Consider the following 24,230-nt stretch of genomic DNA (forward strand, 5'->3'; position numbering starts at 1 on the left):
TGTACTGTGTGTGTTTTATCTGGCCGCAGATAAATGGATTAGTTGGTCTGACTTTGATGCTTTGTTTTTGGTTTTTTTTGGTCTTTTGTACATTTTAACCAAAGATCGGGAATGATGACTCATTGCCGTAATTCATTTTACAACTGGTACAACCGGATGACACAGAGACCTATTTCTCTCGAAGCACGACACTGATTTGGCTTTAGATTAAGATCGCTGCCTGGAACAGCCTGGTTCCCCTCGATACAAAGACACACACAGAGCTGCCTAACAGGTTTGTGTGCAGGAATCAGTCACAGGGATATTGAGACCAGATCCCGCTCAGAGGGATTTTTATGGTATGAAAATCTGTTTTTGGAGCTGACATTCCAGTAAGATTTTAGTTTCCGGATTGAAAGGACTTATGTAAGCTTGTTGTTTTGTTTTCATGACCTCATCTTTGAGTTGTAGTTAATTAGGGGGGACTGGTCAGTAACATAATGTGTAGTCAGAGAACACTGTAAGATATAAGCATACAAACCACAAGGGTAATTATAAATGTGTAATAATGATTTGTTCAGCCGTAGTGTGATATGGCATCATCATAAATAAACAAAACAAAAACAGGTGAAGAAAGTTCACAGATGATTATTTTAGGTTGCACATATATTGAGGACAGTCAGATAGTGTTCATATGACATACAGGAACATTAGAACAAACACTGACCAAACTCTTAACTTTCTGCTTGGCAACATCCAGCATTCACCAACTCTTCTTTCTTTGGAAAATATCTGCAAAAGAGACATTTAGTTATTCATATTTCGATGTAAAGTTTATGTTGTTTTACATATCTATGTTGGTGTGTTTTTGTGAAATGATCGGGGCCAACTACAGAATTTCAAGGCACTGTAGTCATTAAATTGACTTCTACCTTCAGTGACTGACCTGCGGTAACAGAGCAGCAGCAGCAGCAGTGCCGCCACACCACCGATCACTACTATCACCGCAGTGACGACAGAGACGGCGGACAGCGAGGACGGTTCTGGATCGACACACACAAACAGAAGAACAGAAGTGAATAACACTTCAATGTTGCACATTTTTAAATATCTCAGCAATGTAAGTGAGGAAAGAATAAAGGGGCAGTCACCTCAAAGTCAAAAATACATATTTTTTCCAAAACAATCTAGATGGATAAATAATCATCTTGATTGTTTTGGTGAGAGTTGCAGAGTTTAGGAGATATCCGCATGGGAACTCTTTTTTTTTTTCTTTTTTAATCAATCCATCTTTGGAAATGGGCTTCAATTGACACGAGTCTCTGTTTCATGCGTACAATTCCTTTAGCATTGTGATACAGTTGGTGGGTGTAGTTTTGTAGAAAGGAAATAGTTCCTACATGAAACCGCTCTGTGGATTATCCTAAGTAAACTGGTCATGACTTTTGGAAAGGGAACGCAACATTGCTGTTTAGTTTTTAAGGTGAATTTATTTGGTGGTTTCCATCTAGTTCCATGAAATTTGATCTCTAAAACAAGGAAACTCAGACCAAAACACTCTGGATGGAGAATGGCACTACAAGTAAAGATAAAAATATATAGTATTGATTTGGGGTAACTGTCCCTTTGATTAACATGGTACCTTTCAAAACAAAAGTTACAAAGTGCTTCACAGTAAAGCACTAAATATCAAACAGGCAGAAAATATGTGAACCAACCTGAGCAAATAAATGAACCAGGTGTGTTGAGGCACTCCAGGTTTTGTGGGCAGGGAGTTTGTTCTTCACATTCATTGATATCTGCAACAAATCAGGCAGACATGCATTCTGTATCTGATGGGACGAAGCAATTAGTCACAATTACTGTTAATCTTTCAGTTAAATCACATGATTGGAAGATATTATAGTGACAGACAGTGATCCAACAGTGTTGATGAAACTGATGATGAAAAACAGGTAACATTTTGGGAAAAGGTCAACAGAGCAATTTCACCTCACGATTTATTTAGTAGCTTTGGGTTGCACCACATGGTCCTCCTTAGCAGATGAGGGTTTTCCCACTTTGTATCTCAAGTATTGGACGAGAAATCATTTAAGGGCTCAGAGAAAAATTACGTTTAGTAACTACAATTCAGCTCCAATGGAGCTTAGTGGTTGGAAGAGTGACTTCTGTTGTGATTTTACAGACATAAACCATTTCGTTATGTACTCATCTTCAATATCTACTCCGCTCAGGTCACCTGACCCTAGTCCAGGCTCTGTACCTTGACATGTTGGGGGTTTGGGGCTCCACTGCTGGCTGTTTGGATCACACCTGACAGATGAAGATCCCAGCAGCTTGAATCCAGAGTGACACTGATACAGAATCACAGAGTTGCACAGCAGCGAGTAGCCGGATTGAATCCTGGGTATCGGACCACAGCTGGGATCTGGAGGAGAGGTCAGGCAGGGAGACATGACAACGCAACAAACCTCATATCAAATTATTCTTTTTCACTTTCTTACCTGTGTCCGGTTCTTTCCACGGGCTGAGGTCCAGGTGGGGGATGAGCGGGTGTGAACAGGCCAGCATATCCTCCGGTCTCTCGGTGCGTGAGAACGGGTTTGCAGGGACGTGAGTGATGTGGCTGTTGTCACAAATGATGCGGGACAGAGAGATGCCGTGGAGGTGTCTCCTCTGCAGGCTGGTGAAAACACCTTCTCTTTCCCACCAGAACCTCAGGAGAGAAAAAGAACAGTTCAATTTCTCTTCTTGCACGATAACATTCATAGTTTTACATTCGCAGTTAGTTTTACCTGTCCCCGTCTCTCAGTGCTCTGAACTGTCTCGCCAGCAGGCAGGACAGGAGCGGTCCGACTCGACCTCCGGGCAGAGCGGGCTCCGAGATGGCCCCCACCCACACATCGATGTTATGCGGCGTCCCGTACAGGAGCTGGAATTTGTGAGCTAAAGTGAAGTTGCTCAGAATCTCGGCCAGCTCTGATGTCGTGTTGGGAACAGAGAGGCTGCAGAACCTTCTCCACGAGCCATATCCTGATGTGTAGAGACGGGATGGACAGAGGAGTGAGCACTAAATCAAAGGTTTTCGATTACCTGAACAAACACCACCATCAGAATAAATTATAGCACTTAAATGAAATAAATCATTACTCTTTCAGGCAAATGGCTACACACTGTACCACAACAGGGGCCATATATTTACCCTTGGCGCAACCACTTATTTTGCCTGATTATATTTCTTCTTTAGGACTGTGTGGGCAGCAACAGCGAGTGCTTGATTGGTATCCTCCTAATTCTGATGTCGTGTTGGCGTAAGTGTTGGCAGAGATATCAGTCGGCTGTCGGTACACGTTTGTAATTACAGTGTGCCATGGAAACCACACCCGACCGGCTCCCAGCGGCTCTGTGCCAGTTGTGTGTTGGAGCGCGCCCATTGTTTCCCAGCAGAGCTCCACCCAGCTTCTACCTGAGCAGAGGTCTACTCAAAATATCTACACTGAAACCCTGATGAGAGATTAGACTAGACTTGCATGGATCTGGAGTGCTAATTAACACACATACGTTCCTTCTTCTGGAACTAGTTCAGGAATCAACAGACTTTCTTCACATCACAGGTGGCTGCATTGGTTTGGTGTACGAAGGTTGGAGTTGCGCATGTTGACTTTCCCTGCACCATTACATATTAATGTTTACAGTATGGCCTGAGCTCTTTTACAAAATACATATTTAACGTTAGCTCACCATCAAATTATCTGAGTTAGCTCACTCTGCTAGGAAATGATGCAAGTGCCAATGGATGACTCACCTTTAGAATGTAACTGCCAATCAAAACTTTTCCAAATAATAAATTACTTTTTATATAGCTCCTACTAAAACAGAGTTTACATTGCTTTGACAAACACCCAAAAGCAAGACAGTATTCTAGAATAAACAGTCAAGTCAAACACAAGGAGGCCCAGTCTAAGGTGAGTCCAAACAAGACTAACACTGAAAGAGAAATTCAAATTATTTTCAAAAGATTAAAAGGTTATAAATTAAAAAAGTTTTCAACCTGCAGTCAATTGTATGTTCTTGCAGCTATGAGAAGCTCCTCTATGTGCAGCAACAGCACAACACAAGTAAATTCTGTGTGCATACTGACTTTTTAAGTTTACTTGATCGTCTCATTTTGTCCTTTAATATTATTATTTTAATTTTGGAAAGCTTTCATTTTGCATTCATCAGTTTATGTAGTATCAATGTAAATACAATGGATATCAGAGGTAATAAAGCTAGTACCTGGCAGGCCGTGATCCCGGCCCCTCTGGAGGTTTAGGGCCCCGAGGTCCAGAGGCATCCCTCCCTGTGCCTGAAACAGCCTTTCTCTCAGCTCCTCCACCATCATCTGACCTGGAGTCTGCAGCTTGGCCGGAGACAGCAACAGACCCCGCAGCACTGGGTCTATACCACCTGACACCCCAGAAGAAAACAGACAACATGAGTAAATCGCTGTCATCAAAGTGTAATGCTTGACAGCATCGTTCTTTACCTTCCTGCACAACTCTCCAGGAGGCAAACAGTGAATGATGCAGAGGCAGCGGGGGATGCTGTGGGTTGGTGGCGTATCCTGGCCCCAGCCTGCTCACCACTGGCTGCACGGTGACGTGGGCAAAACGAAAGGCAGCTGTAGCGAAGACGTTAGCGATGGTGGAATCCTGCTCAGGATCATAGCCCTTGTAGGGAGGCATCAGATGAGACATGGCGCCCTCACCGATGACCCGCGGCAGGTAGTGCTCCCACGTTAGGATCTGGACAGGCAAAGGAAGAAGGTCAGAGTGAAGGGAATGCTCGTGTAGGTAGAGGTGAATGAAGTCCGGCTGAATTTATACCTGATGAATGGCTCCCATGATCTTGCGCGCCTCCTGATACAGGGTGTCAGGGCTCCAGTGGGGGTTGAGCCGCTGCAGCTCTTTGACCAGCCGGTTGTGCTCCCTCAGGAAAAGCGTGTGCAGTGCGATCATTCCCAGATGTTCGTTGGCTCTGGAATCACCTGTGAAACATCAATCATGAACAAGAGCTCCACTCAAATCTGCAGGGAGATCTCACTCCACGTACTCGCTCACCAGCTTGAAAGCAAGACGTGGTGTTCTCCTGGCGCTTGGATCTGTCTGACGCCCTAGAGGTGGTGGAGTTTCGAGGGCCACAGGGGTCCAGGTGAGCCTGCAGGCGGGGCAGGAACGGCATGTGGGCCAGCTCCTGGTCCGAATGCTGGGAGTTGATGGCCATTGAGCCCAGAGGAGAGGAGAGGTTTCTCAGGGCCGAGGCCAGGCTGGCTGAGCTGCCGTACACCATGCTGGCATCCACGAAGGAGGTGATGGCGTTGAGCTGCTCACGGCGGCGGTGAGACAGGACGCCGGCAACACAGCTGGGAGCAGAGCGAAAGAAAGGCATGCAGCTCTGGATGCCGTTACGGGGATCTGACAAAGGGATCTGAGAGAAGAGGTTTTGTTTTTGTGAGGGAAAAGTGTTGAAAGTTAAAGGTTTGCCACTAAATAAAATAAAATAAGAGTTGCAGCAACTCCACCTCATGTAGATTGAGGGACAAGTTAAGGAGGGACAGAAAAACAGAGCACACTGGACTAAGAAGCAGCTGACAGTGAAGCTCACCTGTATGGGGAAGCAGGGCGTGTCCCGGCTGCAGGTGTGGGTGCAGTCAGCTCCCGTCCTGAAGGCGGCTGTACTGGGGCTCTGAGGCGTCTGCACCACGTCGTGGTCTATCCACTGACCCCACTCCACCAGCAGGTGGGACAGAGTGGAGTCCAGAGAGATGGTGTCGTTGCGAGTGAACAGCACCTCCTGAGACACCAGCCGCACCTGGAGACAACAGACAAAGTGTTGGGGCTCCAGCAGCTGACAGGACAGAGGATGAGTGAGTGCTGCTGCTCGACTCTTACCGGAGGCAGAGTGGCGTTATGGTAGGTGTGCTCCGGGTCCCAGCCTCTGGGCGTCCCCCATGAGTCCTCATACTCTGGAGGCAGCCAGCGGGAATATGGGATGTTTGCAGCTCCCCATCTGGGATGTTTTCTAGACAGGACAAAATCTGTGACTACATGTCCCTTTGTGTGAGCACCAGAGTGAGAATAGTTTTTTATTTTTGTTTTCATTTTAGTTTAGTTTAAGTTAGTCTCCAGAAGGGGTTTTCTCATTTGGTTGAATTTTTATTTAAAATGTTTAGTTTTAGTTTAGTTTTCACTAGTTCTGTTAGTAGTTCTAGATTGTGTTATTATAATATGGGGGTATTTAATTTGTTCAGAATACAAATTACAGAATAAACTCAACACTCTTTGAAGGCAGCTCACTCACAGTCATGTAGAAATGTAGTGCCTCCTTATGCTTATGACCAGACTGACAACAACTAAAACTTGAGACAGTTCCTGTTTACATGTCTACATGTCAGTAAAATGTGTCTTCACACCTAGTTTTAGTTTTTACTCATATCTTTCGTTATCTGTAATCTTGTATCCTTTGAAGGGTCGCAGAGGGCTGGAACCGATCCCAGCTCACATTGGACATTAGTTTTTATTTTAGTTTCAGTTCATTATAATAATCTAGGTAAGCACTGACCTGTTGTTGCACTCTCCTGTGAAGGATCTGTAGCGCTCAGACAGACAGTCAGAGCGACAGCTGGGTCTCTGCAGCTCAGCGGAGCAGCCGGTCACCTGCAGCAGGTTCTCCATGTCTCCTTCACTCAGCAGCTCTTTGAGAGTAAACAGTTAACACAGCAACTAAATTAAACAAGTGATAACTACCATATTTACAGAGATATCCTCCAGATGGCTTTAACTTGCTCAAAACTAGTAACACAAAGCCTCTGGGATTGATTCTGGCACCTTCCATCGACTCTGTGTTAATGTGATTAAAACAACATTAATCTGTAGTCTGAAAGAGCCAGGGTAATGAGAGCCTGGCATCTAAGATAAGTTAAGTTCATCAGCAATTTCTGTATGTGTTGTGTTAAAGCTGCTGTTCAGTACCAGTAGGGTTGGGCTGCTCCATAGTGTGAGTGTACACCATCTCTCTGATCAGCTCCACTGTGTTGTCCAGCAGCTCTGCAGCCCAGACCTGAGTCCTGGTCGTGGCTTCGATCTGTTTAAACTGAGCCAGCAGGTCACTTGGTCTCAGGGCTCCTTCAGACAGCGACTTCTTCACCCTGGAAACGTTTACAGATTGGCCTTTGAGATGCCATCACAGTGCCTTATATAAGTGGGTATTGATCATGTCATTTTTACCTTTCACTTGTGCGAGTGTAAGCAGCATCAGTCAACTCAATCGCTCTCTGAAGAGCCTCCTTCACAAACACAGATCCCAAAAACACAGTTCCTGAAAAACCCCCACAAGGATCCAGTTAGAAAGGCTCCTCCCTGGCAGCTCTCATCAGTAATAATCAGCCACACATCCTACCTGAGGTGTTGGCAAATTCTCTGCTCAGTGAAGCGTGCTCAGGGAGAGAGAGCAGGACGAGAGCCAGTCCAAGCAGAGAGACGGACACCTGAAACCAGAACACTTCTAACTAAACATCTCAGGAACTGTGGAACTTCTATTTGAATTAAAAGAAAATATAAAAGTATAATATAAAGGGAAAACTCACCATGAGTGCTGTGTCCATCTAGAGCCTTAAAACTCTTCAATTGAAACTCCTGGTTGAGAGAAAATTAATCACAGTCGAAGGAACTGACCGAGGGCTGACCGTGACTCATCTTGAGAGCCAACCAAAGTGTGTGTGTGTGTGTGTGTGTGTGTGTGGGGGGGGTTGGTCGGCCAGTGTGTGTCCAGCTCAAAGCATCTTAGGCTGCCATTTATACAGTGGCAGCAGGGGCAACAGGTATGTGCAGAATCCCCTTATCTGTCCTCCTGGTGACAGGGAGGCAACATCAAACACTGGACTCACCGCCCCGACCGAAGAAGCTCTCAAATCAAATTTACCTCTATCCTCTTGGCCGTGATGAAAACCCTCTGACACATGTGGATCATTTCAATTAAATGAAACAATTCCACCCGTCCTTCAAGAGCCAGCTGAAATGTTGACACTCTCGAAAACAAATTCAGAGGCAGATTGAAAAGACAGGATTACTTATATTTCACAATATGTAAGCAACATCTTCTGTGGATCATTTTCATTTCAACTGTGTCCGTCTCCCCATAAGCCAAAGCCTTCAATCTGATCGTCCCCGTTCCAGTGACACACACACACACACACACACACACACACACACACACACACAGGATGGCGAGCTGGAAGAAGGGGAATGTGAGGATTCTGGGAAATGATGTAGGAGCAGGGATGAGAATGACAATGATAAAGCATTGGGGATCAGACAGAAAGGTCACTGTGGCACAGAGCCCGGCTTTAAAACTCAAAATGTGAAGGACTTCCCTCTGCGCACGTCTGCCCTTTGATGCTCCAGGTGTGTGATAGCATCAAATGAGTCATCCGTCCCATTTCATTACGTTGTTATTAACATTATCTCCGTTGTCCCACATTACCCATCGTCTACTGTGGGTGCTGTTGAAAAATACACCAGTCAGTTCACCAGTTTTTCCCACTTGTCCATAATGTTCTCTAGTTATGTGGATTCTATCTGGGTCAACCTTTATCTCAAAACGTCAACTAATCCACCAAAACTGTCCACGTAGTTGGACACTAGGATAGGACTTAATTTTGTTTTACAATTGCAATAATAAAGTTAAGATATAAGGTGGATTTGTTACGCTTTCGGTGTGCAAAAATAAACAAAAGCAAGACACTAATGTCATAGGAAAAGACAGGCTCGTTATTTTTCTTAATTTAGGGTTAGGGTTAGTTTTTTGTTTTTTTTACATATTTTTATACTAATTCTAGAAAACGTACATTTTTTTTAACTTTTGAATTCTGGAGTATTCAAAATAAGATTTAAATGTTTTATATTTGGTTTGATATGTTATTTTTAGTAAAGGCTATCTCATCCATTTTGATAAATGTGTGCTGTTACTTTAGTGAACCAGTGGAGTTGAGGACAGTGTGGAAGCTGGACTTGCTGTGGAGTCCATTTTCTGTATAATTTATCCAGCTAAGGCATTTCAGTGGATTTTACCAGCTTGAGACGTATGTGTTTTTCAACTTTCAACGGACTTCAAGTAGATGATTGCAAACTACATCGGACAGGTGTTAAATAGAACTGACAGCTAGTTTGCAGTAGCATCGTTATTTCATCTACAGGTTGGATTAGAGCCTCTCTTCTGTTTGTCCTCACTGACACTGATACAAGAGGGAAAAATGCACATCTAAAAAAAACAAACCACAGAACTCATGAAAATAAAAAGAGGTTTCATATAGACAGCGTTTATTCACATAATATCACCTGGTTAGAACATTTCACAGTTATTATTGACAGCTCATTTTTTGTTGTTTTGATATTTGACAACCTGCACATGCAAAAAAGCATCTCAACTGATCTGTTTAAAATAAGTTGGGGAGAGATAACCCTGTACACATGAATATTGATAAAATTGGCAACTTAATGGAAGGAAAAGGATAATACTGGAAACATCTGTGCAAAAGGAAAGTAACATTTGAAAAGATAATACTGTTTCAGTGGGAGGAGAAGTACCTTCATTTAAACTGCAAAGCTCTGACAAATATTACAGTGTATAAATTAAGTCACAGTTTTATCAGCAGTTACTGGGGAGATTTACATACAGTGTTAATCATCTTTTAGAGACGCCTCTCTCCACACAGCGGTGACCTTTAGTTAGGCATGTTGAGACCACAGGAAGCGATCGCAGCGCTCAAGCATCGTCTGGATCATCGCTCTGAAACGCAAAACAAAAGAAATCGTATTGTGATACCTATAAAATACAAAACTCACACATTCTTTTTGATTATAATAGTCCCTGTGATGACACAGTTTGTTTCAATATCTAGTTATTAAAAAGGGATTTTCAGACCACTAAGATCACTGTCATGCTCTCCAAGCCACTAAGAAACCTCTAAAACGTTTATCAGTGTATTCACTCTATTCAAGAAGCAAACTCAAGAAAGTTGATGGATTAAATTAGCACTTCTGCCAAAATGTCAACACCTTCAAAAGATAAACAGAATCCCATCATGTCAGAAAACCCCAACATTAGTCAGGAGCAACAAGAATTATAACTTTTGAAGTTTGACAGTTTGGTAATCACACCCTGACCCACCTCTGCCTCTTCTCAGTGACTCTCAGCAGCTCACACACCAGTTCAGATTGTGGTGAAAGGACCACCTGCACTCCACACTCCTCCAGGACGGCCATGGCGCGGTCCGGCCCGGCCGTCCGAGCCAGCATCAGGGTCAGACTCTCTGGGCTGATCTTCCCTCCGCAGTCAGCTGAGCCGTTGGACCAGCTGCCCCCATTCACACCAGGGACCTCCTCAGCGTCCCCCACGCTACTGAACTGCTGTGATAACTGGATCAAGAGCTTCCACTCGTCCAAGGTCTGGGGCTCAACACCTAGAGAATAACAGCAAGCCAGTGCAGACATTATGAGTTTTTTGTCCACTGTGACAGGGCTTTGAGTAACCTCTGACACACCTCACGTTACAAACTCTCCTCTCAGCCCATTAGAGTTTATAACTCTGCTACTGTGTGGAAGAGTAAAAACAAAAGATTTCCATTTTACCTTCAGGTTCCTCCAGCAGACTGATGTCATCCAGCTTACAGATGGTGGCAAATGCTTCCGTACGACACTGCAGCTCAAAGCAGAGATAGAGGTAGCCAATCCAGTACCTGCACACACACACACACACACACACACACACACACACACACACACACACACACACACACACGATACAGAAGGGTTATATAGACGATGAAAGGTCACCACGAAGCATCAACAGCAAAAATAAAGAAAATCCAAAATACCCGTGACTGCGGCAAGTCTCTGCCATCTTCTGCTTGGAGGACAGATCAGCAGGAAGATGAATCAGGAGAGACAGGAGGCGTCCGTATCCCCAACTGTAACAGTGAGAATGCCACCTGCAGCAGGAGTTACACAAATTCACTGTTACAATCATAATAGGGCTGCACATTGCAAATCGATTAATCTGCTGATTAAATATGACTCACTAATTAAATGTACCCTTGATAGTTGCTTAGTTTACCGCCATCAGGTTTTAATGTGTTCCTTTTTTCAGTAAGTCTTAAAAAATGTACTAAAGGAACACCAATATTAAAATCATGTTACCAGACCTGGGCTGTCCGTCGGGGGTCAGGGTATCACAGTGCTGAGGAGCATCATGGGTAAGTGCCAGCTCAAGCCAGTCCTGTCTCAATGATTCTGGTTCGAGAAGGGACTGCAAAAATGACAACCTAGAGGAAGAGGTGAATGAAAAAATGCAGCAACAAGGAGAGTTAACTCTCTTTTTTTAAATTTAAGAAAAAATATATGAAAACAAAGATTTACCTGTGCCCCTCAGTTCTTGATTGGACTAGATTATCCAGGTATGCCAGGAAGTGGCTTTGCTGAGCCATGGTCATTATGTCAGCAGGAGTTATTGTAGGATAAAACTGAGAAAACGACCGTACAGCTGCCTCCCCGTGCTTCTCATACAGCCTAGATAGTGACAAAGTGATCTTACTTACAAGGTTCATCAAGTGTGCTGACAGTGAAAGAAATAAGTGTACTGACCGGTGTAAGTGAGCGAGGAGAGGAGGTGCACTCCAGGGCTGCAGCTCTCTCAGACTGCGCAGGGATCTCAGCAGATCACCTCTCTGAATAACCTCCACCACCTTACTGGACTGAGTTAGATCTACAGAGAATGACAAAAAGTTGATTTTCCAAACCATGAAGATTAAAATAGAAGAGAACCAGATATTTTAATAGTTTTTTAAAGCGATTTAACTTTTTTTCTTTATATTTTTTTTCCTTGTTGAAATTTGAAATTTGAAAACTGAAAATAGAATACAGTAAGAAAAAAGAACCAGAAGGAGAAGCTGACCTAACATGGCCTCAGTGAAGGAGCTCTGCACCTCCAGCTGCTCCTCATAACACAGCAGGCACATTCTCCTCACGCGCTCTTTGTCCAGCAGAAAGAAGTAGCGCCGCAGGAAATTTGTGCACCCCAATGCTTGTTCATCCTGCTGCTTTCTGAAGCAGCTCAGCTCTGTGTACAGCGTTGCCAGCTGGGTGAGATTAGCCAGGAGATCAGACGGTACGGGTTTGGGAGACCCCACTCGAACTGGCTCGGGAGGGCTCCCTTTTGAAGATTCGGGCTCCTTGTCAGCAGAGTGACATTGGGCCTTTTTTCCTCCGAGCTCAGGAGATTCCTCTTTCTTCTCATCCTCTGTGATGCTTTCTGTTGGTTCTCCTGATATGCTGAAAGACTCCTCCTGTTGCTCTGAGCAGGGGTTGAGATAATCTCTCTCCCATCTCTCCTCTCCTGCACCATCCACCTTTGCAGCACCTGACCCATGCTCCTCAGGACCGAGTATTCGCTCCAACACTGGCAGCCACTCCAGCAGAGTTTCTCTCAAGCAGGCTGGATCCAGTAGCACCAAAGGATCTTGGATCTGGGAGCTGAAGTTTGGAAAATAGAGTAAATATACATTCAGTTCATACTATTAAAACTGGGGAAAAAGATTGACAAATATTCTTAAAAAAATAATATATACCATACTTACATAGCTTGCTCTGTTGCTGCTCGAAGCTCTTGCATGTCAGCCTCTGTGTTCGGCATTTCATCATAAACTCTGTGGCGACAAATTGTATTCAGTGTTTTTTTATAATCGAAAGAAAAATAGAAGTTTTTAGCTCATGGAGTAATATCTGTTCTCAGGGGAATCTGTTTCAAGTCCACTTACTCGTTGTCCATCTCCTCTGAGTATGAAGATGTAGTGTCGGCCTGTGCGCTCTCTTTGAAGTCAGATCGTTGCCGGAGCTCAGAGTTCATCTGGAGGGTGTTGATCTTCTCGGTTGTCTTCTTAACGAAACTCGAAACACTGAGGAAAAGAAAATCAAATAAAAACACAACCTATCATCTCATCGATGAGATTGCATCTGGTGGGGTTGAAAGAACTGAACTACAAACAGTGGAGGATTTCATATGACAAGTGACAAATGAGTGTGAAATGCTTTCAAAAAACTAAATGTGGCTCTTCAGTGGAAAGGGGAAGTAAGACCTGTAAAAGCACAGCTGTGCCTGAACAACATTATATTCGGAGTGAAAGAACATATGAAAGAAGAACAATCCATTCTGTTTAAAGCTGTTAACACTTCTGTCCTCGATTTATCCAGATGTTCACCTGTCTTTGACGGCCTGCAGGGCGATGCGAGGGGGTTTGGGGCGGAATGAGAGGGGGAGGTGGAACTGCAGGCCTTGCTCGGATCGCTCGGCCTCCGTACGCTCGCTGCTCTGTGGATCTGAACAAGGATGGGGGCAAGAGCCAGAGGAAAAACACAGATGGATGGAGTACTGGACGGGAGTGATGAGAGGCAGAGGACATAATGCAAGCAAATGGAGCAAAGGTGCCAGACACCACTACAGAGACAACGTAAATTAAATGCTGCACAATGCAAAAGAACCAAATGGTGATATATGTGTGATGTGATGGAACAGACAGGAAACTTGATATTAACAGAGGGATTATATTCGCAAAGCACTTCAGTCATAAGACTGCTCATTCAGCTCTCACAACAAATACAGTGGTACAGCACAGCAACAGTAATTGATTTAATGTTTTCAAATCAAATTAGAAACATACAAAAAGGTTTCAGAAATGTGTTCATAATGATCCTTAGGACAACGCACATAAAGTCAAAGAGTAAAATTATTATCATGTCATATATTCATAAATCTTTCAGCAGTGGTAAAGCTCAAAAATCCAAAATATCTTCTATGGCATTTTCCTTCATATTTAGTTTTTTATTGTTCAGTTATTTTAATATAGTGTTAGATGTAAAACTGAAAATAATTTCACTCTCTTTTCACACTGAACTCAGAAGTTGCAGAAAAGAAGTTTGTTCCTGCTTAGAGAGAGAGACACAGTCAGAAGCAGAGAAAAAGAAGGAGTGAAGAAAGAAAGAAAGAAACAACAGACTGTGTGTGAATAAGTTTGTTTGTGAATAAGAGCTTTATTATTTGTGATGATGATGATGATGATGATGATGATGATGATGATGATGATGATGAAGAGTTCACTTTAAGCGAGAGCAGATGAAAACATCTGCACCTCTAAATCAGTTTGGGTCATGTCAGTGATTATGGTATTAACATTCGAAGATAACCTGTTTTTTTTTCAAATCCAAATCAGACTGTCTCGAAGGGACAAAAAGAGCCCTGAAACACGACTCCGAATTACATTTTTGTATGTTATGTCATTTACATTGATTGCTCATTTTGTAGCTCATGATCTCTTACCTTGTTCCACCTGATCTTCCTCCTGCACAAAACTGAACTCTTTGAGCCGCTCCTCCTCTGATGTGGACTGATTGATGAGGGAGCCCGTCTCCTCATCAGACTGACTCCCTCTGCGGCTGATCACACGATAGATTCCACAGTCCAGAACGTTGAAGCTCTCCTGGTTAATAATGTGCCCGAGATAAGTCCAGTCATTTATTACATGTACATACAGATTGTTACATCTGTTGCAATCAATTCAGAAATAAGTATGTTGATTGGACATTCCTCATCAATTAGACCATGATATGTTTTTTTGATTTTGATTTATTCTGCATGGAGCTACTGACGAGTCGTGAGACAGAAGAAAGTCATAGGGGAGATATTTAACTGGCAAATGTTAGCTGACATGTAAGTTTAATTATACTGTTGTGACCTGCTAGTCCTTAACAAACAACAAATATAATGTAATGCCACAGAGACACTTTGACTACAATCTCCACAGTAACTGGATTCACTGGGTCCCATAGAAAAGTAAATGAAATGGAAGCAGTGTGCTAAAAATCCACAATTATTACAATAACTGAGAAACTTATTACATAATTAAATTATTAGGCGTCAAAAGTAGATCCATTAACCTTAATCTGTGTCAAATCGTTAAAGAGATAGTTCAGAGCCAGAGACTAAAAAATATCTTAGACAGAACTTTTTTATGTATTTGGTGTTGCCTGAAGTTATGTCAGTTAGCAATATTAGGCTGTCTTGGATGTCATAGAAATCTAGAGATTGGGGGGGGGTTGAGGGTTTTGTGTGAGGGGAACCCCACAATCTCGAACTTTAAAAACCCCCCTCATCTATAGAAAGTTACTTTACTTACATGTGAAGAGATACTACTTCTTCGACTGCTGCAGGCCGAGTCCAGAGGTTCTAGTTTATTGATGACTTCCTCCAGCTGGCCAGAGAGCTCCAGGTGTGAACTGGAGCTGAGCTGGGACCTGAGATGTTCAAGGCGGTCGATGGGAATTGATTTCCTGGCCTGAACGAGAAAAGCTTTTTATGAATACTGTATCAATATTCTAAAAAGATGATTTATAATATGTTGAAGATACTTGACTTCAAAAATGCTTCATTTACTTTCACCTGTAGTATGTCAATTTCTCAAAATTTGATTTCAAGACAAAACTAGACTTACATATGATTCTCTATGTGCAGTGTTAAGAGGAAATACTGAGACAATCCCTGATAAAAGTATAACACTGTTTCTAAGTCAATAGCAGCAGTCATATCTTGCACCTGGACATTTTTTTGTTTTTATGGCTAGGCCAATCAAGTTGTGAAACCTTAGGCGAACAGGTATGTTTCTGTGCCGTCATAAAGTTATATGAACAACTCAGCCCAGAGAAGACTGGAATCTAGGTTACGCAGTACACAGAGTCGAGGCCAGTTAGCATGGCAGTGGCAGCCATCTTACCCTGCCGGTGGTGATTGTGTGCTGGAACATACAGCAGACAACAGCAGCTAGAGGCCAGGACTCCCGCCGCAGCAGACGCTCGACACAGCGCTCGGCAGATAACAGGGAGAGGTGAGACAGACGTCCGCTGCCGTGGAGACAGAAGAGCTCGCTGCGGTAGACTACGATATCAACCAAGTCTAATAAATGAGATAACAAGTTTAAATCAATTTACAGTCCATTAAATAAAAACAATATGCCTGGGGATCACTGTTTTAAATCTGTATGAACATATCTAGCATGTGTGCGTTTATTGATAGAAAAAAAATGCCATAACTACTCAAAAGGATCTCTTGTGGTATTTTGGAGAAAACAACAAACACACCTTTGACTTCAGTCCAAAGGAGGACTTGTCCATTCTGAGGTGTGAAGATATAAACAGCTGAGTCAGTCCATGTCAGCAAGTTTTGGTCTCTACACAAATTAATAAAGTATACAGTTAGTCTGATGTAAATAACATATTTGTCTTGTAGTCAATAGTGTGCTGATGATTAAAAAACAGTGATCAACGAGCCGAACCACTCTGATAATAAAACATATCATCATAATCAACATTACCCCAAATAAAGCAGTTTAGGGAAGGCGATTGACTGGGAGCTCTTCTGCGCTGGATTGTAATGTGGCTCATTTCTGCAGGTATACAGGGACAAAAGGCAAATTAGGAGTTTGTCCTTTTAGAGAAGACAATTTAAAAGCATAAACAGCCAGTACCTGTATGTGATGAGAGGCAGAGGAGGACAGGCCAGCAGCTGTTTGAACTGATGGGTGCTCAGAACCTCGCCGTTAAAACTGGCCTCCCATACTCGGGATCCCGGCCGGGCACAGTACAGCAGGGGGGGCTGACCGACTAATAATCCCCTGTTCTGGGGGAAAAAACAAGCTCCATACTCCCCATCACGCTCCTTATTTCCAACACGCCAGAACTTCTCCCTAAAAGCAGATAAATCAATTGTCGCTAAATGATCCACATGAAGTTTCATTACATAAGGTACCTTAGATTCTGTTGCATTACTGTTTTAAAGAATTTATGAACAAAAAGTTACTTTCATTCACTTTCTATACCTGCCACGGTAACGAAAACAGAAAAATTACTACAATGCAAACAAAGTACCAAGATCACTTTTCCCCCCCCAAAAAAAAAAGAAAAAAAAAAAATTATAGTGAAGAATCTTGAATAAGTCACCTCAAAACTGATATGTACACAATATGGATTCACCATCTTGCTACTGGACATTGGGACTGGACTAGGGACTATACTTATCAATATAAAGGCCTCAACATGGACACTCTGAGAGTGTCTCTGCCTACAAAAAAATCTTTCACAGATGCAGCCTTGCTGGTACTCACCTGTCTGTGTCACAGAGGTAGCAGCGGCTCAGGGAAGACACCAACAATCGGCCATCTTGGTAGCCGAGCTGAACCACCCTTGAGTCCACAGTGGTGACGGTCTGAACAGGAAAGATAACGAATGCTGACCCCTAGAGACAACAACATATCAAATAGTCACTTAAAGCATGGAAATGATAAAATGGTAAAAAACCAAAACCTTGAATAATAATAAAATATTATTAAAAAATATAATAATTTAAATAATTTTGCATACTGTTATGATTTTGCACATTTCACCCTATTTACTACATTCTAGTTAGAAAAAAAATTGTGCCGGTTTATTATTAGGGGGCCAAGCCCGAGGGGCTGAGGGAAGCATATGCGTTCCCAGGACCAGCGGTGCTAGGAACCCTATTGTAATTGTAAAGATTTTTATTTTATTTTTCTCCGGCTAAAAGTAGTGCTGCAGGCTAAACCGTGCAAGGGAGGATGGTGCAATTTGGAGGGTTGGTCCAGACTCCTGCGAATATCTCAGACACCAAAAACTACATATATCCGCCTGCAGGAGGCACTATAACCTAGGCAAACACGTTTTTGCCTATAACTCCCACACCGAATGTCGCACATTCAAAAACCTTGTGTCCCCAGATTCCCTGAATGGAGTTGAATCACCTAGTTTTTCAAACTCCTCCTTGGGATTTTGTCCGATCTGCATGAAACTTGGCATGTACACTCTTCAGCTGGACCTGATATAAAGTTATCAAAAGAATTTTGCTTGGTCAAAAAATGCGCAAATTATTAACGAACAAACTTCTGTAGCTAGCTATACAAATGTAAACTGTTTGATATCTCGGTCAAACTAAATGCTATTAACACCAAATTTGAGATCCTTGCTTGCAATAAGACTCGGAAAGGATGAGCCGAATTTGGCGAAGTATGGCCACTAGGGGGTGCTGAAAATATGGGAAGTTTATATCTCTTGAATGGCTACACCGATTTTTACGAAATTTAGTCGGTATGATGTAGGGCCAATTCTGAGGCCATATCTTGAAGGTGGTCATGACTGGTCAATGTGCACGTGGCTTATTACAAGATAAACAACAAACATTAATTTCAGCCAAACTATTATGCTGAGAGCTTTGACATTTATATGGTACAGATAGAATAGGACATAGTTCTTCCATACCAAAAATGACACATGTACTCCACTAGGTGGCGTTATAATGGATGCAATTGCGTTTTTGCCTGTAACTTCCACTTTTTAAATAACACATTTGCAAACCTTGTATCCATTTGTTCCCTGAATACAGCTGGGTTTTCTGACATAGGACACGCCCACTTCTGCTGCACATTTCGTTCGCTAAAGCGCCACGTATGCAAAACCTACTTTTTCGAACTCCTCCTTGGGATTTTGTCTCATCTGCGTGAAACTTGGCACATACGCTCTTCAGCTGGACCTGATCTAAAGTTATCAAAAGAATTTTGCTCGGTCAAAAAATGCGTTAATTATTAACCAACAAATTTCTGTAACTAGCTATAAAAATGTAAACTGTTTGATATCTCGGTCAAACTAAATGCTATTAACACCAAATTTGAGTTCCTTGGTTGCCATGACACTGGGAAGGGATGAGCCGAATTTGGAGAATTTTGGCCACTAGGGGGCACTAAAAAGATGGGAAGTTTTTATTTTTTGAACGGCTCTTGTACGAAATTTGGTCGGTATGATGTAGGGCCAATCCTGAGGCCATATCTTGAAGGTAGTCATGACTGGTCAATGTGGACGTGCCTTATTACAACAAATCTAAATCGGCACACATTCAGCCTTTTGCACTTCCACTGCACTTCCCATTACAGCGAATACCACAGCTCAGACGTTAGCCTGTGTCCTCACTTTTGCCCGGAGCCCGTCATCCTTTGGGGCCAACTTTGGTGGGCTCTGCGGCGCGTGGGGTCCAAGTTGCGTGGGGGTGCTTGGCCCCTGTTCATAACTGCTTACAGTTCTAGTTTATATTTGTTGTCTGCCGCTTGAGCTCAAATTCCCATGAGCTGGAATGGGGCAGTAACTTGAAACTTGGCCCAATGATTGGAAATGATGTGCATCAACTTTTATTAAACTATAAGCCCAGTCAGCCAGATGGTGGCGCTGTAACTAAGGCTTGAAAATGCGTTTTTGGGAAGGCCACGCCCCTCACACCATAAGCCTGATTGACTTGAAATTTGACACACAAGTCCAGCTCCATGTGCTCTACAAAAAAGCCTCTTGGACCATGAAGCTCCGCCTACTTAGATGTTTTGCCAATTAGCATAATGTGAAAAACTGTAAAATGAATAGAACTTTTGAAAGATTGACTCTATCAACACCAAATTTTGCATAGGTTCACAACAGGACTGGTAATCTGCCTACCAAAGCATGTTGAGCTCAACCTATAGGGGGCGCTATAAATGCCATTAGCATGTAGCTGAAAACCCAATTTGGAGAAATCTGGGGCTTATCATGGCTATGTGTTGCACAGAGCTTTGAGGAACACGGCGACCGATGTCATCGACTGCGGGGGATGAGGGTCAGGGTGGCCGGTTTGGGGCAAAAGAGGTTAGAACCCGCGGATTGCCGCTTGCTATATTTATACTTGCTGCTGCTGTAAAAAAGTTATTATGTTGATCAAATTTCAACCTTCTGGGTTTTTTTCTGTGTGACATTAAAGTAAACTCCAATCAGAAACAAACCAAAAATTGACATATCAACATTTGGGCTTGTTGTTATCGTTTTAATTTTGCTTATCTTTTTCTCCTCTCAGAACCCTTGCAGTTCAGAAATATTAGGTTGTTGTGCACAATGAATGTTTGATATTGAATTGCCAATTTCAATTATTATTCAAGTCTGGGGACTTATATGAACTTCTTTATGGAATTTGCCAAGTAAGAATCCATCATTTTTATTTTTAGATCTTTAGTCAGCTGCTTGAAGGTTGCTATGATCTTCACCTGGCTTGTATTAAGGCCTGCTGATTTGATTTAATTCTGAGACCATACATGACTGCTACTTTATCAACTACTACGTTCCAAAACTCTTTCAAAACCCACATTAACTTTCCACACCGTGTTACATTATCATTGGGGAAACAAACAATTTTCAACATTAGTCACTACCTTGCCCAGCTTGGAAGATCCTGCACGAAGACAGGTCACTTTGCCTCCTGAGTCACCGACAAAAACTCTGAGAGCGCTGGTGTCCCAGCAGAGTGCAGTGATGGCGTGACCACGGTGCTCCCAGGACACACTGACCCTCTCTGGACGACCCCGCCGTTCCAGCTGCAGCTCCCACACCACCACCAGACCCTGACTGGACCAGAAACAAACACTGTGAACAATACAGGGAAAACATCCTAACAGAAAGAAACACAAAATGACAGAGGCACCAGATAACTAGAGGTGACTTTAGACAGGGGTGAAGATGAGTATGAGACATATCTTTGCCTCAGGGACAGGAGCTAACCTTGTTGCAACAGCGATGAAGTCTTCATCATGAGGGCAACAAGCCACCTGAGTGATAGATCCCTCCTGAAAAAGAGTGCACCACATATTTAGAGTTAAACAAGAAATTGAGAGAAACCAACACACACAAACACTGTATCCTTCATTGTGTGCAGCTTTATCAGTTATTAGCAGAACAATAGTCTGATGTGATCTTTCACATATTACCTTGTGAGTGAGGATGAGCCTTTGTTTCCATCCCTCCCTCTGAATCAGGTGCAACCCTCCTGTTGAAGTCCCTAATGCGAGCCACTTCCTTGACACGGCCAAACAGGTACACTGTAAAACAACAGGGTCACATTTACAAACGGGTTACTCATCCTATTAATTTAGATACATCGTTAGATAAATGAACTATGGATGTGGTCTTTATCCAAAGTGTTACCCCAACTTCTCCTAAGACTCAATCCAACTGTTTAATCAGCAAGACATTTTTCCGCCTTTAAAGTCCAGTGCAGCTGTTGGGTTTTTTAATCTTTGTTTGGTGACTACTAATACCTTTAACTGTTTATAGTAACTGTTATTCACCAGTTGTTTACTGTTTACTAATTTAAAGACATTAAATAACAAGGGACTATAAATCATTGATGTATGATTTTCTCGTAAGGCATGTGATGGTGAAACCTACCTTCAGCCTTCCGGAGTCCAGTCGGAGAGCAGACAGGAGTGGATCAAGGCAGTCAAACTCTGCCAGTACATGACTGTGGTTCTCTGGAACGACTGGTACTAGAGGCATCTTCACTGGTGATCCTCTACATCTGTGAGAGAATGAAACAAGGGAGTCACTACTCTGCTTCCTCACATGCCACAGCCCTCAGCTGTGTGCCGTCTGACTTTTAATAGTGTACCAACGCTCCTAAATTGACAGGTCGTGACTTCAATTTTCAATGACTCCAGCCCGGTAAAACATCGTCATCATCCTCATGGACATTTAAAATATGACACAAAACTACACTTAAAAGGATATTTTGTGATTTAGCAAAGTCTCACTGACATTTCAAGTAATCCCTAACATGAGGAAGACACTACCGTCACTTAATGAAGATGAAACATCTAGGAGTAAAAACATGTTATCCTGTAATATTGTGTAAGTGTTGTTCAAATATTTCTTGTCCTGGAGCTGTCAGATAGTATTGCCAGAAAGGACCAGAGGACTCAATTCATCTCAAAATGAAGGACAACATTCACTCTAATTGACTGATGGTGGTTTTAAATTAACTTACGAGGAAGCAGAAGCAAAACTAAAGCTGCAGCTCATGAGAGCCATCAGTTACTGTTGGCAAAAGATCAGTATGAGAGAACATAACTGGTCCTGAGCATTCAGTAGTTGACATAGGAATCTCAAAAGAAGGTGAGAAGTGGCATTCAACTCTGACTTCTGTATTTGTTTGCACTTAAGTGCTTCAGGAATGTAAAATGATAAAGGCTAGATTAAAATCCCTCACTTAAAAGTCAAGGTAGTAACAATATACAAAATACTTTAAGTCATTGGAAGTTGACAAGTTTAATAGCCATCTTACTTCAACTAGCAAAATGTAAGCGCGACCAATTGAGTGTAACACAGTTTTATTTTACCTAAAAGAGATCATTACTACTGCTGCATCAAGAGCTCACACAGTATTTCAATATTGTAGCTGGCTAATGGGGCAAATTTTATTATATTTCTTAAAATTTTATTTTAAAGCTCATTGTGTGTGTGTGTTTTTGCATGTAAAATCTTGTAGTGTTAAAGATGAGAGAGCTATCAAATACATCCACACTTGTAGTGGAGTACAAGTATGCAGTGATGGAATGTACCCAAGAAAAGATAAATCTTTTTTCATTTAAATAAAAATATCTAAATCAGACAGAATATAAAAGTCTGAGCCCCTTTCTACTGTCTGGCCCCTCAACACAAAGATTGGAATAGGCCTTGTATAGATAACCTACATTTAAGTATATGTATCATTTACTTTCACTTGTACTTTTGTTGGATATTAACACTTTCACTGAGGTTTCGTTTGAATTTCTGACTTCACTTTAACCAAAGTAATCTTGCGACATGGTATCTTCACTTTTACTCAAGTACGACTTTTGGGCACTTGTAACAAAACTGCAAGTATGAAGTGCCATGAAGTGGAAATACCCGAGGAAAGTACCGGTACCTCAAATACTGCATGGCTGTTTACAGTTCAGTAAGCTAGCTACTTGTGCTAGCTAAAGAGGACACAGACGGGACGTTGACACAGACGCTAATTAACCGTTAAGTCACCATAACGACTCCACGTTAACATTACTGACCCTCAACAGACCTTTACATTTCAAGATTTCGTGCCGAGTCGTTCCAGGTTAATGTCAACCCAACTACTGCACCTCGGTCAACTTCATAACTGGACGGCTCCTCTTCGGTTAAAGTCGTTGTTGAATGTACACCGTAAAGCGAGAATATCGATGAAGTTGCTGCGCTCAACACAACAAATTTAAAGGGGCGAGTCGATCGGTCGACATGGCAGTCTGCATCACGAGACCCGTCTGCTGACACTGATGCTAACGTTTCTATCACAACTAACGCAACCACGAAAACTTTAATAAATACATATGAGCACAACGTGACTTTTGCTAAATATGCATGGACGGGTCATTACAATTAAGGTTTAGCTAAAGACTCTTGCTCAGTGTGTCAATTCGCCTCAGTGTTTATATACGTACAAGCTACAGCACACATGCTAGCTAGCTAAGACTGTGATGTTGTCATCCACTCGCCGTGCCGTCAGTTAAACTCACCAAATGGTCGGAGCGACTGTCGGTGAATAATCCACATCAACCCGCTGTCTTACATCGCTGGGTTCCCTCACTTTTAGAGGAGAAAGTCAGCGGTCAGCGTCGCCACACTCGGACGGCAGCCAGCCGACCTGTCACAGCTTCTCTCAGCTGATGTGAGTGCACTTCCTGAATGCAGCGCGGCGGCGGCCACCCCCCCCAGCCTGATGGTGGATGTTGTTGAACGCCCAACAAAAAGTGAAACCATCTCCTAATTATACAAAGCAGTTACACACAGTGATGGAATGTAACCGAGTACATCTGCTTAAGTACAATATTGAGTTACTTGTACTTTACTTGAGTATTTTATTTTTTATACTTCCACTCCACCACAATATTGTACTTTTACTCCACTTCTCCATGTGTTTGACAGTTACTTTGCAGGTTGTATTCTGCATTAGAGCAAAACCCATTCTTAATTATTTTATTGGAAATCCGATGAAAACAAAATTCGGATTCTGAATCAGAAATTGTTAAATATCCAAATCAAGGATTCGTTGGCCCAAAGTAAATAAACACTTTACCTTGACTAGAGCCTTTGATAATTAGAGGTGCACTATGTAGTTTTGGGGAAGATATTCTAACCAGAAGAGAAAGATCTTCATTGATTGATTTTTTTCTTTTATGCCTAAACAAACTAAATGATAATAATAAAAAAAACCCTCATGACTGAATAAACTGATAAACAAACTGA

General features: G+C 42.5%; 2 protein-coding genes across 3 annotated transcripts; both read right to left on the reverse strand.

The window, feature by feature from the left end:
• Positions 1–71: 71 nt before the first annotated feature.
• Positions 72–7,737, reverse strand: epx (eosinophil peroxidase). Its single transcript, XM_030425713.1, has 17 exons — positions 7,607–7,737; positions 7,420–7,507; positions 7,248–7,338; positions 6,993–7,168; positions 6,583–6,715; positions 5,913–6,042; positions 5,626–5,832; positions 5,082–5,448; positions 4,848–5,008; positions 4,508–4,766; positions 4,258–4,428; positions 2,775–3,012; positions 2,484–2,695; positions 2,243–2,407; positions 1,698–1,778; positions 926–1,022; positions 72–771 (listed from the first exon to the last, which is right to left on the reverse strand). Exons 1-17 carry the CDS (start codon positions 7,622–7,624, stop codon positions 714–716), a joined length of 2,652 nt encoding a protein of 883 aa, XP_030281573.1. The 5' UTR covers positions 7,625–7,737; the 3' UTR covers positions 72–713.
• A 1,579-nt stretch (positions 7,738–9,316) lies between these two features.
• hps5 (HPS5 biogenesis of lysosomal organelles complex 2 subunit 2) lies at positions 9,317–23,689 on the reverse strand. 2 transcript variants are annotated; one of them, XM_030425510.1, is made up of 23 exons: positions 23,501–23,689; positions 21,366–21,495; positions 20,906–21,016; positions 20,700–20,764; positions 20,354–20,546; positions 17,225–17,355; positions 16,589–16,807; positions 16,436–16,507; positions 16,203–16,291; positions 15,839–16,017; positions 15,245–15,403; positions 14,389–14,548; positions 13,274–13,391; positions 12,833–12,970; positions 12,653–12,721; positions 11,971–12,548; positions 11,661–11,781; positions 11,436–11,585; positions 11,222–11,341; positions 10,895–11,008; positions 10,650–10,756; positions 10,189–10,480; positions 9,317–9,807 (listed from the first exon to the last, which is right to left on the reverse strand). In XM_030425510.1, exons 2-23 carry the CDS (start codon positions 21,471–21,473, stop codon positions 9,747–9,749), a joined length of 3,354 nt encoding a protein of 1,117 aa, XP_030281370.1. In that variant the 5' UTR covers positions 21,474–21,495; positions 23,501–23,689; the 3' UTR covers positions 9,317–9,746. The 2 variants fall into 2 exon arrangements, with proteins under 2 accessions (XP_030281370.1, XP_030281369.1); XM_030425509.1 differs by lacking the exon at positions 23,501–23,689 and adding an exon at positions 23,029–23,235 and having other exon boundaries at positions 9,322–9,807.
• Between the last annotated feature and the right edge of the window lie 541 nt (positions 23,690–24,230).

The sequence above is a fragment of the Sparus aurata genome, chromosome 8 (assembly GCF_900880675.1).
Source record: "Sparus aurata chromosome 8, fSpaAur1.1, whole genome shotgun sequence".
Taxonomy (NCBI): domain Eukaryota; kingdom Metazoa; phylum Chordata; class Actinopteri; order Spariformes; family Sparidae; genus Sparus; species Sparus aurata.

Bases quoted from the DNA above. Each gene is read 5' to 3' on its own strand.
- epx (XM_030425713.1), bottom strand. The intron at 4,429-4,507 runs GTAAAGAACGAT...CTGGGGTGTCAG, and splicing joins CTGGAGAGTTGTGCAGGAAG to GTGGTATAGACCCAGTGCTG. The intron at 2,408-2,483 runs GTAAGAAAGTGA...CCTCTCCTCCAG, and splicing joins GTGGAAAGAACCGGACACAG to ATCCCAGCTGTGGTCCGATA.
- hps5 (XM_030425510.1), bottom strand. From the start codon at position 21,473: ATGCCTCTAGTACCAGTCGTTCCAGAGAACCACAGTCATGTACTGGCA. The intron at 11,586-11,660 runs GTCAGTACACTT...GTCACTATCTAG, and splicing joins CTCCTCGCTCACTTACACCG to GCTGTATGAGAAGCACGGGG. The intron at 11,009-11,221 runs GTCTGGTAACAT...CTCCTGCTGCAG, and splicing joins ACCCCCGACGGACAGCCCAG to GTGGCATTCTCACTGTTACA.